Here is a 16,450-nt window from a genome sequence, read left to right as displayed (position 1 = left end):
GAGAAAAGTAATACGTGCAGCTGCAAGTGCAACTGGGCCCGCGCCACTCTCCTCGTATAGAAAGCGGAAAAGCGAAGTCTCGGGCACCCCGTCTCGAGTGCAGAAACCGAGACAGCACCGGAGGAGCTCCAGAAAAAAGGGCCAAAAAGGGCCAGCGTTGAGTCATTTATATGAGCAATTACCTTAACAGCATTAAGACATTCGAAACTGCCACGTCAGGGCAAGAGACGGGCTGCCCATTACCACTGTGCTCCAGCAGCACGCAGTCTGCATGAAATCATAATAATGAAAACCATAAAAGAAAATACGGGGGGGGGGGAACATTTTTCGATGGAAAGGGAAGAGGAGAAGAAGGGAGGAGATGGAGAGGTAGCTGGGGGCGGGGGGGGGGGGGGGGGGGGTTCTATTTTTCCTTCTGTGGGGAGTTCACACAAAAAAGGGTCCCTCTCTGATCCCCGCAGAGCGCCGTGCAAATACCTGTGGGATGAAATCAAAACCCTCTGCGAATTATATCAGATATTCCATGTGTTTTCACCAACGCTTAAAAGGCTCCATTAGGCTTCTCTCGAGAGAAAAAAATGAAAGCCACTTAATTGGAATCCCAGAAGCAGGCACCCTCAAACACTCCCCTCCCTCCCTCCCTCCCTCCCTCCCTCCGTTTCCCAGAGCAGAGGCGAGAGAACGCGTGAGAGAGAGAGGAACGAAGGAAAGAAGGGTGACCATAAAGAAGGGTGACCATAAAGAAGGGTATATCACAAAGAAAGATGACGGCTGCCTATTATTTGACAGCCAAGTTGAGAAATAATTCACTTTTTTTTTTTGTGGCCCTTTCGGGTTCAGGAGCACTGCAGGAGGAGGTGTGTGTGTGTGTTTTGGGGAGTGGGAGGGGGGGTGGGGGTCGGCACACGAGTGTTCAACCGAAAGCCCATAAAAAGCCCACACTGAGACCATGTCTTTAAAAAAATGAGGGGCTTTTCAGACCTCCCTTTCCGTCTCCCCCCCCCCCCCCCCATCTTCCCTGTATTGCCGGACTAACCCCCCCCTCATCCCTTTGCCAGATCACAAGCCTGAAAACCCCAGAATGACTAACAGATTCCAGACTCCCGCGTTTCAACTGTCAAAATGTGGAGTTCAGGTTCTCTGATGAAGCGTGTGCGGTCACATCTCTCCCTATATATACCCCACCCCCGGGGTGGGGATGGGGGGGGGTCGAGGAGCCGCCGTCTTGACCCCCCGCGGATCGTCGGCCTCGATCTCGACTCTCCCCGCCGCGGTGCACGAGGGCCTCCGAGGGCCACTCGCTCGCTCGAGCGGTGAACTCTTCGGGGGGAGAGAGACGAGTGCGTTATCAAACTACCGTTCAATGCAGGACACGCGTGTAAACAGAGCCCCCTTTCTGCGGCGTGCATTCTGGCGTGCCGTGGGTTTTGGTTCGGTTCGGTTAGCGGCCGCTTGCAGCTGCTGCTGCGCCCAAATCCCCACAGGAAAAGCCTTCATCTGGGATTGATTTTGGCCCCGGCACCGGGGGGAAAGGGCCGGGCCGGGGCCGGGGCCGAGCCCGGGGTAAGGGGAGAATGGGAGAACTGTTCTTTTTAGATGGCTGGATCCCTTATGGGGGGGGGCAGAGGGCTCTCTCTCTCTCTCTCTCTCCTCAAACCTGCCTGATTAAAGGGAGTAGGGATCTGTTACACGGCGGATGACTGGGTCCTGCACTCGAGCACGACCCCCGCTACACAAACATAGAGAGAGAGGGAAAGGCTGTGTGTGTGTGTGTGTGGGGGGGGGGCGTTTAGGTATACGTTTGTGGGTTCAGACCATTCAAAACGAGGGTGTGTCCCATGGCGGTATATAGGCATGCACCCTCTGGTAAAGGGGCAGCAGGACCAAATCTGTGGCGTCTCTGCCAGAAGATCCGCGCTCTCTCCACTTGATCTGTCCTTCCCTTACAGGTGGCACTACTACACCCCCCACCCCACCCTGATCCAATGCCATACCCCCCCCCCCCCCCCCCCCCCCCCCGCGCGTGCGCGCTCTCCGTCTTACTGCAGCCCCTGTCAGTTGTCAGTTGTCAGTTGCCGTTCCCTCAGAGGGGAGAAGCTCTTTACGTAACCCGTGACTGTGTTGTGTACACAGAGAGGGGGTGGGGGGGGGCTCTCTCTCTCCCGGGGGACGAGCCGATGTCCGCTCCAATAAGCAGGGGGGGCCGGAGCTGCCGGTATATAGGCACCGATTCCTTTTCGTCAGCCTCACCTCTGCATGTATAGACAGAACAGACCTTAAGGTTAACAATGATGGATACAGAGAGGGGTGCGGCTGTGTGTGTGTGTGCGCGTGCGTGCGTGTGTGTGTGTGTGTGTGTGTGCGCGCGTGTGTCAGTCGGTGTAGGGATTCGAGGAGAGGAGCAGAACATCGGTAGCGACTGGAGATAATTAAACGGATGAAACCCTAAACCCTCGCCCGAGTTTACGGTTTCGTCACGCCGCGTCCCAACCAAGTGACCCTCGGAGAATCCCCTGTCAGCTCTGAACCGACGTTTACGAGCTACTATACGAGGAAGTATCATCGTCGGCGCGGGCCCAAGATAACTCCCATGTTCTGCGTCTTACGTGCGCGCGGGGGTGTGGGTGCGTGCGTGTAACGAGCCAGTAAAAAAAAGTGGGCAAAAGCTGGATAATCGTCGTGACGTCGCCGGTATTTACGCTGCAAGCTGGTTGTAATCGGGGGCCAGTTGTAAAGTTTGCTGATTGCAGCCGGCCTAGGAGCCCCTATTAAAGTCATTATTATAATCAGGTTTATAGAGGGAAAAGGGGGAAGGTGGCTGGAAGGGGTGGGGGGTGGCGGGGGGGGGGGGGGGTGTGTGCAAGAGACACAGAGCCACGCTGCTTGTCCGTCGTCCAGATCTACAGCCTGTACAGAGAGAGAGAGAGAGAGAGAGAGAGAGAGAGAGAGAGAGCGCGGGCCTGCAGTAATAGCTACCTACAACAGTATGCGCCGTTAAAACCAGCCCTCTCAAGTCTATACTTAGCATTGCGCTTGGTGTCGCACGCGCGGCAAACGCAGTCGATCTACAAGCTCACGGCGCCTCGTGCCGCCGCGCGTCGCGGGGCTTGTGGATCGGCGGGCGTAGAGGTCCGTGCGTGACACCACCGTGGTGTGTCACGCACGGACCCCAGGGCTTCAGAGTCAGAAAACCCTGTCACCCGCTGAAGCCCTTGCTTCTCCCCCCCCCCCCCCCCCCCCCCCGGTATCCATTTCAACCCTCGGCAGAAAAATAAACATCGCCCCCCCTCGATTTTTTTCCTCCGTCCAAATTATATTCCACCGCGAAGGTTTTTTTTTGCCGTTGTTGCTGGAGGAGCGCTCGCTCGCTCGCTGCTCCACTCCGGGGCCTCGTTACACGTCGTGCCGCTCCAAAGAAAACAGTTCCTACCGTACTGAACGCTAGTGCTGACGTAGCACTACGCTAGGCTAACCTGGTACAACTCTGCAGCTCTGCTAGCTGCTCCAATTACACAGCATGTTTACCGCAGCCCAGCCCTAATTAAAAACAGGACCAGAAGAGGAGAAAAGAGAATCCATCTTTTTTTTTTTACGGAACCTCTGTGAGGCCCCAAATAACACAGAGCGAAGGCTCCGCTATGGAGGTTTGACTTAAATACCCACCCCCACCCCCCCCCCCCACCACCCCCCAACCCCCCCTCTCGCTTCCCATACAATCCCGTAGGGTTCGATTAATCAAGTGCAGAGGAACTAGGGTGAGGCAAAAAATTCCGAATTCCCCTTCTGGTTATACTGCTGAATGCATGTTTGTCTGTGTCTAGCAGACAGACAGACAGCGGCCCTGTCGTAAACTCGTCGAAACGACGTTACGCTGATAGGAAGTAATCCACTTCAAATCCACAGTGAGAATAAACTGGAGACATGGGGGGTGGGGTGGGGAGGTGGGGGATGAAACCCTGAAGGCCAAAGGCTGCACGAGGACACGGTTGATGTCCGTGCATGCAGGCGCAAGCTGCAAAACCCCCCACCGAGTAGTTTACATATTGCAACGTGTATGTGTGTGTGCTGTGTAATGTCAGTGGTTCTCAAAGTGAGATCCAGGGACTCTCAGGGTTCCTTGAGGGGGTTCCAAACGGACCCTTGCAAGTCTTTAACTCTTGACAGTGCACAAATGGAACCAAATGGACCCTAACGGGTCCATTTGGTTCCATTTATGCACTGTCAAGAGTTAAGGTGGGTCCTTGAAATGTAAAGGTTTGTGAAACCACTGGTCTAGAGATGCAGAGCGAGATATTGAATAGCGACGACTCTGAGTGTGTGACTCATGCTTCCCAGCGTAGAGTCACACACACACACACACACACACACACACCTCTCGCCCCAGCTGTGTTATGACACGTCAATAAACAGCTGACGACGATGAATAAACAACCGGCCCCCGACAAATGAAAATATTTGACATTGCGGGTTCCGACACACACTTTGAATGGAAACAATAATAACGCCGCCGTGTCGTAATCAGTGACCGCTCACTGCACCGTGCATAAAGAGGGCATTTTATCTAAATAAAAACGCGGGTCCCCCCCCCCCCCCGCTGCCCCGTGGATGAGTTTGATTGAGTGGCAAGTGGTGATTACATTTTCCCCCCAATTTCCCTCCTAAAGCCTGGTTTGTTCTGGACAGTGTTCTGGGCGCTGGCCCAGCGCAGAGATTAGCAGAGAGGAATGGAGCCTGAGCCCGTATAACGGCAGCTTGGACCCCGAGCAAAAGAGACGGAGCCCCTGGAGCAAAAAAGAATTAGTACAAGGGACAAAGACAGAGGAGAGGGCTTCACCACGGGGACGGGTTCAAGTGGAAGAGGGCAGAGTGACGGGGGGCGAGGAAGAGAGAGAGAGAAAGAGGCAGGGGAAAAACTAATGAAAGTAGTGAAAGGGTGAGATGAATACAGTAACAGCCAGTGGTGGAAAAAGTACTCGCGTGTTTTGCTTTAAGTAAAAGTATCGATACTGCAATGTAGAAATACTCTGTTACAAGTAGAAGTCCGGAATTAAAAATCTACTTGATTGAAAGTATAAAAGTATTGGTATCAAAATGTACTTAAAGTACCAAAAGTATTCATTATGCAGGATGTCCCATTTCACAAGTTTTCAAATGTATAAAACTAGAGGGTCGGGGCGCTGCGCGCCCCTCCCCCCTAGCCGCTGCGCGGTGCTTTGTGTTTGTTGGTCTCTATAATATATAAAGCCATAATAGGAGATGTTCCCAATGGAGCTATGCCCAAATATGGAGTGTGTTGTCTGACCTCACTTGGGTCTCGTTGGGCGGTTATATAAAGCCATAATAGGAGATGTTCCCAATGGAGCTATGCCCAAATATGGAGTGTGTTGTCTGACCTCACTTGGGTCTCGTTGGGCGGTGGTCGGCGATGACGCTAAGGAACAACATGGCCGACTGTAATGTTGTGAGTTTGTGTTGGCCGCAATTAATTATGCTGCGAGGGGGCAGATGTGTGCTGAGCAGTATGAAGTGGCCTACAGACTGCGCGTAGTAATTCTGCACGTTGTGGCGTGTCTTGTTAGTGACATTGATATGTTGTTTTTGTGTTTAGTCCCACACAGTGGCAGTTTTTTTTGGGGGGTTTTGGGTTTAGAAATGTATATATAGATGCATAAAAATCTTCTGAAAATAGCAGATCTACAAGCTCACAATGCATCGCATCGCAACGCATTGTGAGCTTGTAGATCGGCTATTTTCAAATGGCCGAAATGTATATAGGGTTCAAGTGGTTAATGTGTTTTGAAATAATAATCAAAACCTACAAATTAACTAGTAACTAAAGTAAACGTACAGTATTTGCCTCTAAGATGTGGTGGAGTAGAAGTAAAAGTACTGAAAATTGGAAATACTCAAGTAAAGTAAAAAATACCTACACATTTTATTTAAGTACAGTACTTGAGTAAATGTACTTAGTTACTTTAACACCACTGGTAACAGCCCACAGTAAATCATATTTTTGGTCTAACACAGATGTCAATAATGAGGGAGTAAATATAGTTGATCCATAAATGCTGATAAAGAATTTGACTGGGTGACGTCAGCTTCATAAACCACGCTCATAACTCTAAATGGGAACTTGTGACGGAAAGAAAATATTGAAGGCTTTAACCACTAAAAAGTACCCTTAGTTTATATAAATGCTTATCATGGCTTTTTTTGGGAGGCCAAGCAGAATTGCAAAAATGCACCCTTGCTGTGTTTTTTATTATTTTTAGCCCCTTCAAGCGGCGGAGCTTTTAGGATAGCTTTGTTGGTCAGTCCCATCGGTCCATCCAATACTTTGGTGCCAAACAGGATATCTCTGATCAAAATCTAAAACTATTGGCTGCATATCCATGAAATTGTACGTGCACATTAATTCTCCCGGGAGTATGAATGCGTAATGTCATGGTGATGATGGTTTCAGTGACCCCATGACCTTTCCTCAAGCACTACCTTTCCACTTGCGTACAACTCGAAATCTGACGGGCGGACCGCCATGAAACTAGCCGAGCACATTCAGGATCTAGCACAGTGGTTCTCTAACCGGTGTCCGGTGTGCCTTGGGATTTTGTGACAACACATTGCACAACTGTGTATACAACTACACGGAAAGTTGTGAATATCTTTTTTTATTTACTACAATTGCATACCCTAAAAACGGTTTGACCACTTTCAACCTGTCGTCCCAATTTTGGGCATGTCTTTATAGGCGAATATTTCTTATACTGTATCAACATTTGTTGATGCGGTATGTTTTCTTATCCCCCAAGAAACCCACCATTCGATTATTTGGTTAATCAGAAAAAGTAATCAATAGAATAATCACCTTTTCAGGTTAGTTAGGAGGTTTTGTTCATCAATGATAAGAACAGCTGAATGGACCTCCAAGCTCTCAGTGAGGTTGGAGGTCAAAAGGGGGTGGAGCCTGGAGTCTGCTAAACCAGCTAACTCCACCTCCCTTTGGTGGAGTTGGCTGGTTTAGCAGAAAGTTTGAGGATACAATGGAGTTAGCTGCTTTTGTCAGAAGCGCGTTTTAATGTTTTTCATTGGTTCAATATTTTTTTTTACCAACACAAAGACTTAAAGGTAGGGTAAGTGATTTTCTTTGGTTAAAATAAGTGTTAAATAGCTCTATATTCTGATAGTACTCTATTGCTATAGAGTGTTTGTTCAGTAAAGGGAGTCTCCTTGTCTCACCAGCTCTTTATTAAACAGAAAATGCATTTTCGTTCCAGTTTAATTTCCAATTTTATCCAATCAGGATAGAGAACTCAATCAGGATACAGATTAAACAAGTGAAATTGGAAGTGATGACACTAAGAAATGAGCAGGCAAAATTGGAACTGGAACACTATAAAAATGAAGCTTAAAAATTGGTACTTTCTCCTGATTGGCTGAGATTTTGACACCTACCGGAAAATGTATTTTCTGTTTATTAAAGAGCTGGAGAGACGGGGAGACTCCTGTTACTGAACAACCACTCTATAGCAATGATTACTATGAGAATATAGTGCTTTAACCTTTTAACAAAATACTTTTTGTTTTAACCAAAAAGTATCACTTGACACTTACTCTACCTAAAGTTATAAAACTAGGTGCAATGAAACAGAGAAAGTGATGAGGAAACTATTGGGAGAGAAGAAGAGACAGGAGGTGGAGGGAAATAAAGAGTAGGGATGCCAGCTAAAGGGCGAGGACTGTCATTTGATTTGATCTGTCTTACATCAACGCTGGCCCGCCAGCATCTGGGCAGGAAGCGGCCTTGGAGACGATGGCAAGCAGATGCACCGTCAAGCGCATGTGATAGTCATCCAGACCAATCACTCCCATGATCGCTACCATTTCTGAAAAATGGAGCCATACCAAGGACCAAGGAGAGTGGCGGAGGGTGGGGGGTGGGGGGGGGGGGGGTCGGCACTCAAGTGCTTCAATAAGGGAGACATTGCATCTGAACTGCAGGTCAAACACCCCAATGATTATGTCCCAGTGGTGGAAAAAGTACTCGAATGTTTTACTTGAGTAAAAGCACTGTGGAAGTACTCTGTTACGAGTAAAAGTCCAGAATTCAAAATATACTTGAGTAAAAGTACAAAAGTGTTGGTATCAAAATGTACTTAAAAGTACCAAAAGTAAAAGTACTAAAATGTTTGAAAATAGCCGATCTACAAGCTCACAACGCGTCGCGATGCGACGCGTTGTGAGCTTGTAGATCTGCTATTTTCAAATAGCCTATGTATAAAATAGGGCTAAAGTGGTTAATGCATGTTTCATGATGTAATCATTTATATCTGCAAAGTAACTAGTAAATAAAGTTTTCAAATAATTGTAGTGGAGTAAAAGTACAATATTTGCCTCTGAGATGTAGTGGAGTAAAAGTAAAAGTATAGACAATTGGAAACACTCAAAATTGTACTGAAGTACTGTACTTGAGTAAATGTACTTAGTTACTTTACACCACTGTTATGTCCACTGGAAAATGTCATGTCTATTTTTTTGCAGCCACTATCAAAACAGTGGTGGGTGAAAGGCCAACAGTGGAATTGGGTAAAATGACTTCAATGATCTTCGACGTTTTCGTCTGCTGAGCGAGAACGTGAACAAAGCCACACATGGAGCCACCCAGTAAAATCAGTTGAATTAACCCATTCAATCCGGGAATGCATACTGTGTCATTTTAGATTTTAAGCTATAAATAACCATTATTTTATACTTTGGGCTATTCAAAAATAGCAGATCTACAAGCTCATAACGCGGCGCAGAGTGCCGCGCTATGAGCTTGTAGATCTGCATTTTATATATTTTTTATCGTGAAAATCTTTGCAAATCTTTGAATCTATATGAATTTTTAAAGCGAACATTTTTAACTCAAATCTTTGCTTCTGGAGGATTCTACAAATGTCTTCTAAATCCTAACAGCTTTTTTGAAAAAACGTATGTTTCTAATCTATATCAGTGGTTCTCAAACTGTTTTCATGTCACTTTGTCACTTATTCCACCCCCAAAATGATATGTATTCGTCCACGGACCCCCCATCTCAAAATATCTTGTTCCAGGGACCCCCCAGAAGCAAAGATTTGCAAAAGTATACAAAGATAATTTTGCACACATTTTTCCCAATTTCTTTTAAAAAAATAGCCAAAAAATGATACGGATGCGTTCCCAGTCTCAATGGATTAACACGGACGGCACAGCTTGTGACCAGATGAGCAGGACAGTGGTTAAAGATCCTCACACACCACCAAGAGATTCTCTCCATAGCGTCATCATCACAACCCACACAGCAGCAGCTACAGACGCTGAGTAAACGTCAGCATTCCTCCATCTACAGTCAGGAAACACCAGGGGAGTCATGTTTAGCTGGAAATACAACGATAAAAAGCACGGGGTCGGGGTCGCACGGGACATGCGCGTGTGTCTACCAACATGGCGGCGGCGGGCCAGGGTTGCCAGATCTGCCTATTATAATTTCCCCGCGAGATTTCATTTGAAAATAGCCGATCTACAAGCTCACAACGCGTCGCATCGCGACGCGTTGTGAGCTTGTAGATCTGCTATTTTCAAACAGCTGACGCATATGTTCAAGTGCTCATGTGGCCCATAGTGGCTTCTTTTGGGCTGGTTTTCCTAGACCTGGTTGCTTGTTTCTATCACAGAATCTGGCAACACTGGCGGCGGCGCCTCCGGTTCGATTCCGAGAGACTGGTTCATTATCTGTATCACCTTCCTGTCTCCTCTTATTGTATCAAAATCAAAGTAAAAACTGCCTCAAGAGATCAAATCACAAAACAACAGAACTCGATGTACACGATGTATAGTATGAGACATTTGACGAGAGGCAACAGAACAGATATCCATCAGTTCCAATGCCCGGCACCAGACACAAGGTGTTGGACCGCAGACAGGCAACTATCTGTCACTGTGTTCACATGAAGGAATTAGGTGGGGAAGTGGGTGGGGGGTGGGGGTTACGGGGTGTCCGCTGTGTCAACTCCTAAATAACTTGTCTCGCACACACAAACACATTCCCAACAGGGAGGAGGAGAGACCTGCCAAATACTGTCATTCCCCATGAGAACGACCCTCTGTTGCAGTGTAGACGTGTCGATGCTACTTCTCCGAACTTGTAGGCCTTTAGGGGGTGATTGATATACAGTTGTGCACCGAAAAGCCGCAACGTGTCGCGAGCTTGGAGAGAGCACCTATTTTCGCGGCAGAAGTAAAAAAAAAGTTAAAATCTGGTTACTGTGAATCAGTATGTCTTAACCCATGAAGACCTGGAACGCATCTGTGTCACGTTTTGATTTGAGCTAAAAAGCATTATTTTACACTTTGGCAATTCAAAAATAGCAGATCTACAAGCTCATAGCGCGGCACCGAGTGCCGCGCTATGAGCTTGTAGATCTGCTATTTTTGAAAAATCGAGAACGTTTGTGCAAATCTTTGAATATATATATTTTTAAAGCGAACATTTGTAACTCAAATCTTTGCTTCTGGGGGATCCCTGGAACAACATTTTGAGATGGGGGTCCGCAGCCAAATTCATATAGTTTTGGGGGTCCTTGACATGAAAAAGATTGAGCACCACTGATATAGGAACATAGGTTTTCTCAGAATACTGTTAGGATTTAGAGGACATTTTGTAGAATCGGAACCTCAGCCCTTAACGGGTTAACATCCCCATAGTATTGTACACACACACACACACACACACACACACACACACACACACACACACACACACACACACACACACACACACACACACACACACACACACACACACACACACACACACACACACACACACACACACACACACACACACACACGAGACTACGTATACTTAATTTGGACATCAGCGATCTCTCGTCCCGGAGAAACAGAAGTGATGCCAGAGCAGCGAGTGCCACGGAACAAATCACACAACGTGTGTCTGCGTGAGCACGCTCTGTGCTGCTGCTGCCTCTCTGCCTTTATAGAGTCATCTTACTGCGCGACCGCCTGCCTGCCCGCCTGCCCGCCTGCAGCCCGGGACTCCACTGGTCTGGTCTGGCCTAGTTTGGCCTGGCTCTCTGCGCAATGAAATGGCCTTGGCTCACCAACACATTTTGTAATAACACTGAAACGCATGGGCTGGATCTGACAAAGGAACGCATACACCCACCCACTCTTCCATTCTCTCTCTCTCTCTCTCCGTCCATCCCTCCCTCCCTCCCTCCACCCCCCTCCTCCTCTCCTCTCTGGAGCCCGGCCACGCTCCCCGCTTTCCTCTGGTTCCCCCGGCAGCCGCGTTTGGAAAAATAAACGGAGGCGAGTGAGTGATTGGGGGAGGTCAGCGGCAGCAGAAAACGACGGACTGTGATTGAGGAGAACAGTGTGTGTGTGCGTGTGTGTGTGTGTGTGTGTGTGTGTGTGTGTGTGTGTGTGTGTGTGTGTGTGTCTCTCTCTGTTGACTGACCTTTCACCTTGATTATGGACAGATTACGGACAGAAGAACAGACACACTTGCTCTTGTCAGAAAGGACAGCGAGAAGAGAGGATAGCTGTGTGTGTGTGTATGTGTGTGTGTGTGTGTGTGTGTGTGTGTGTGTGTACGCGCGCTCTGACCCAGGAAATGACAGGAATGTGTAGAGACAGTGTCAGAACATCTGGGAGGTCTGCATTCTGGACTTGAGGCAGGGATGCCTCGCATTGTGTGAAGCCCCGTTCTGCATGTATCATTCCACATATACATGCAAATGTGCACACACACACACACACACACACACACACACACACACACACACACACACACACACACATACCACACACATACGTGCTGAGAGCATGTGATCTCTCTCAGACTGAGTGGCAGACGTACACAGTGCTACACTCTGTCAGTGTCAGTTCTATGGAGTTGGACGGTGGCCGTCATTTGAACGTTAGCATCTCCGCCATTGCTGTGTAGTCTAAAATCCCTATGCGAATGCATGCATGGGATTTTCAAGTTTTAGTTGTATGCATCTCTGTCTCTGTGTTTCATACTGTGGCACACACACACACACACACACACACACACACACACACACACAGTTAGATACTAAGGCAGTACTCACCCACTGGCAGTGCCTAGAGACACCGAGCCTAGAGAGGAGCTCAGCTTTCTGCTGTCCCAGATTCTCACCTCACGACCACGCATCTGCACACAATAATACACGCCGTTGAAAATGGTGTACACACACACACACACACACCAGTAGCTGGGGGCACCCGAAAACAGTGGTTAACACAAAGGTTTAGGATAAAGTTTAGGATAATACACAGACATTACACTACATGCAAGCACACACTGAACACGCACGCACGTGCACACACACACACACACACACACACACACACACACACACACACACACACACACACACACACACACACACACACACACACACACACACACACACACACACATTTCCTCACCATATCAAATCCGGTGGTGATTAAATGGTCGTCTTTGGCCCAGAGGATGCGCGAGTCCTTGTTGTTCTGTAGACCTTTGGCACTCTTTAAAACACAGAATCACAGACGTGTACATTTTAAACATTCACATTTTTCACCATAGGTTAACAAAGAAAGAGAATGAATGAAGGCCCAATTCCAATGTCCTCCCTTTAAAGCCTTAAGACCTGAGCCCTAGCAGAATTAAATGACATCACCTGGTAAGTGCTGCGGTGTGAAAGGCTGCAAGGGCTCGAAATGGTAAATACAGTAGGAATGGGACAGCACTTTGAATTGAAGTCCTTCATTCATGACACTTTCCATCATTTTAAAAACTCTTTCTGTCCTTATTTACAGTCAGTTTTTTTTAACCCTTTAAGGCCTGAGGCGATTCTTAAAAATGTTTTCTAAATCCTAAAAGTTTTTTGAAAAACATTTAAAAAAAAAATGTTTTAAAGATTTTTCAAAAATAGCAGATCTACAAGCTCATAGCGCGGCACTCGGTGCCGCGCTATGAGCTTGTAGATCTGCTATTTTTGAATAGCCAAAGAAATCTAAAGTGACACAGACGCGTTCCAGGTATTAAAGGCTATGAGTAATAATAATAATTATTCCATCTAGGTTATTCTGTTCACTTTAATTTGTGTTTAGTTTAAAGTATATATATTTGTACTTGTTCTTCGCTATTCCGTCTCTCTGTCAGAAGAGTGTTTGTTGACATTCTAACCAGGCTGCATGACTAGTATGCATACTTAATGATTGACATTCGGAAGATACCCTGGTAACCCTGGTATTTACATTACGAAGATATGATCTGTGTGGGTAATTCCCTCGAGCAAAGTCTGCATCGATTGCAGACTTAATGGAATGGGTGTATAAAGGGGCTCTTGAGGACCGTGCACTTGATGCACTTGAAGATTTCGACAACGAGACAGCCGTAAGCCCTGCTTGCAGACTTCACGTGAACCTGCGTTTAAAGTCAGCGACAGGGACACTGGAATTGGGTCGACACCATCTCCAAAATTCTTTGATCTCAGACCGAACTGGGTGAACCCACAGCCATGACCGCACCTCAAGTTATACACAGATAAAGCGTGTGATGAGCGAGTGATTGACGGAGGAGGAGCAGGCTATGCGGGTATACCTCTGACAGATCCAGGAACGGGACAGACAGGACAGAACACAACCTGTTCTGTCCTGTAGAAGTGCTTGTTATTGTTCATGTAGCACACGAGGTGACATTTGCCCCCGAGTGCAGCTTAGATTACTAAGCAGTGACATTATGCCTGCGTGTGTGTGTGTGTGTGTGTGTGTGTGTGTGTGTGTGTGTGTGTGTGTGTGTGTGTGTGTGTGTGTGTGTGTGTGTCATTGATACTGTTGCTACATGGCTGTTTTTCCACAGGGAAGATGTGTCAAAACAACATTGGTGTTTTGATTTGTTATTACAAGGGGTCTTCGACTAAAAACAGACTCAAGTTTAGCCATAATGGCTAAGAAACCGTGTTGTGTTAGCATGAGATAACGTGCATGTTTGTAATGGAAGATGTGTATGATGTAGTAGTCAAACAGGCTGAAGGCCAAAGATGGCTAGATGTTTGTGAGTTAAATAAATGTTCAAACGTTTTCAAAAACCGAAAGTAGTCAATCTATATACTGTAGGGTACACACACAGTGTTGCCAGATTCTGTGAGAGAAACAAGCAACCAGGTCTAGGAAAACCAGCCCAAAGGAAGCGACTATGGGCCACATGAGCACTTTAACATATACATCAGCTATTTGAAAATAGCAGATCTACAAGCTCACAACGCGTCGCGTTGTGATCTTGTAGATCGGCTATTTTCAAATAAAATCTTGCAGGGAAATTATAATAAGCAGATCTGGCAACCCCGTACACACACATTTTTACCGATGAATTTTCAAAACTTGTACCAAAATGTATTATGTTCCCCCCATTTCCAGACCTATACACTGTAGCAATCATATGGCGCAATAATGACTCTTGCTCCAGTGTGCTATGCCTCAGGACAGCAGTGTACCAAAACATTTTTATACTTGATCAAAAGCCAGACATGATTGAAGACACACTTCCCAGGCATTGTGGATAGGCAAACTGGTTGCACTTCAACATCCCTGCCCTCTGTTGCACAACCACGCGTATCACGTGATTGATTGATTTTCGAGACAGAATCTGTTCTTTTTTGTCACATGGATGACTTTAAAATACAATCAGGCTTAGTAGAACACCTTTGAACACCATGGTAACAGCATCCTCTGCCCCCCGTCCCCCCCACCCCTCCTTCTACTGTAAATATACCTTTTGCTGCTAATGAGCTTTTACTAATACAAGTACAATGGACCACAATGGAAACAAGCCCCCCGGGGCTTTTTTTTGTGTTATCCTTTTAGCATAACTTTTGACTGTACTACCTGTACTGTTAATAATCTTGATAATAAAAGTATTAAACCAATCAATCAATCAATCAATCAATCAATCAATCAAAAAACATGATGTCCAGTATACATTCGGGGTGCGTTCTGAAGTGCACAGTGGCACCATTCAAAAATTCAGAGAACTGAGTTTCTACTAGTTTCTTTCTACTCCCTCCTGTTGTGACTGACTGACAGTGTGAATGAGTTCTTGTTGTCCTAGTCTAGTCTTCTTTGTCTTGTCTCTGTTTTTTTCCTCTTTCTGCGGACTTCACTGTCCCCGGGCCAGTGTAATAACTGGATGGGGGGGGGGGGGGGGGTGGGCGCATTGCAAATCCTGAACCTATGAGCTCTAGGTCAGTGGTTCTTAAAGTTTTTCATGTCAAGGACCCTCAAAATGATATGTGTTTGGCCCAAGACCCCCATCCAGTTAAACACCCAGAAGCAAATATTTGAGTTAGAAATGTTCGCTTAAAAAAATATATATATATATATTCAAAGGTTTGCGCACATTTTCACGACTTTTCAAAAATAGCAGATCTACAAGCTCATAGCGTGGCACTCGGTGCCGCGCTATGAGCTTGTATATCTGCTATTTTTGAATAGCCAAAGTATAAAAGGTTAAAGTTATTGTGATGCTATATTATCACATTTTGCTGGAGACCCCCTGGAACCTGCCCCCGCCCCCCCACCCCACTTTGAGAACCAATGCTCTAGGTGCCCTCTGGGAACACACGTGTAACAAAACAGGCAATAATCACGTTTAGACATGGGATGAATTGGATGAATATTAAAAGATGCTAAATGTAACGTTAGCTAATGCGTATCTATTCTGACCGTTCATAAATGAACTGATATCAGAGCACTCCATGATGTCACAACACCAGAGCGCTCTGAAACCCGAGCAGATTCCCAGAGCGTGCGTCCCGAACGCACCTTAGGTTCCATTGACGCAGGCCTGTGCAACATTTTATCATGTCACATATTTCCCGTAATGTAAGACATGTTTTGGACAACTGATTTATGAAGAAAAACAACAGCTAAAAACAATGAATGAAACATTTTTTCCAAAACATTTGATCAATTCCAAACCTTTTCCAGGCCTAGAAAACTTTTTTTTCTCATTTCAAAATATTTCCAGGGTCTTTCATGGCCGTGGGAACACTTGTCTATAACCTCACCACGCATGAGCTTGTAGATGTTTTCACTACGCAACATCAGTGTACGACAAAGTAGGGTTTAACCTACTTTAAGTAGGGTTTAACCTGGAACGCATCTGTGTCATTTTTAGATTTTAGCTAAAAGCATTATTTTACACTTTGGCTATTCAAAAATAGCAGATCTACAAGCTCATAGCTACGAGCTTGTAGATCTGCTATTTTTGAATAATCGAGCAAATGTGTGCAAATCTTTGAATATATATTGTTTTAAAACAAACATTTGTAACTCAAATCGTTGTTTCTGGGGGGTCCCTGGAACAAAATATTTTGAGATGGAGGTCCGTTTTGGG

The 16,450-nt window shown here is 46.3% G+C and overlaps 1 protein-coding gene across 1 annotated transcript in view; it reads right to left on the bottom strand.

Annotated features, from left to right (window-relative positions):
- The window catches only part of coro7 (coronin 7), a 193,251-nt gene that overhangs the window by 114,726 nt on the left and 62,075 nt on the right, over positions 1–16,450 (bottom strand). The window contains exons 8-9 of the mRNA XM_084071513.1: positions 12,496–12,579; positions 12,135–12,217 (exon numbers count right to left, since the gene is read on the bottom strand). Of these exons, the coding sequence (XP_083927639.1) occupies positions 12,135–12,217; positions 12,496–12,579 (167 nt within the window). The remainder of the gene's footprint in view (positions 1–12,134; positions 12,218–12,495; positions 12,580–16,450) is intronic.

This window comes from Gymnoscopelus microlampas, assembly GCF_963454915.1.
Source record: "Gymnoscopelus microlampas genome assembly, chromosome: 11".
NCBI lineage: Eukaryota > Metazoa > Chordata > Actinopteri > Myctophiformes > Myctophidae > Gymnoscopelus > Gymnoscopelus microlampas.
Note: the sequence above shows the minus strand (reverse complement) of the source record. Positions and strands in the feature narration are given on the sequence as shown.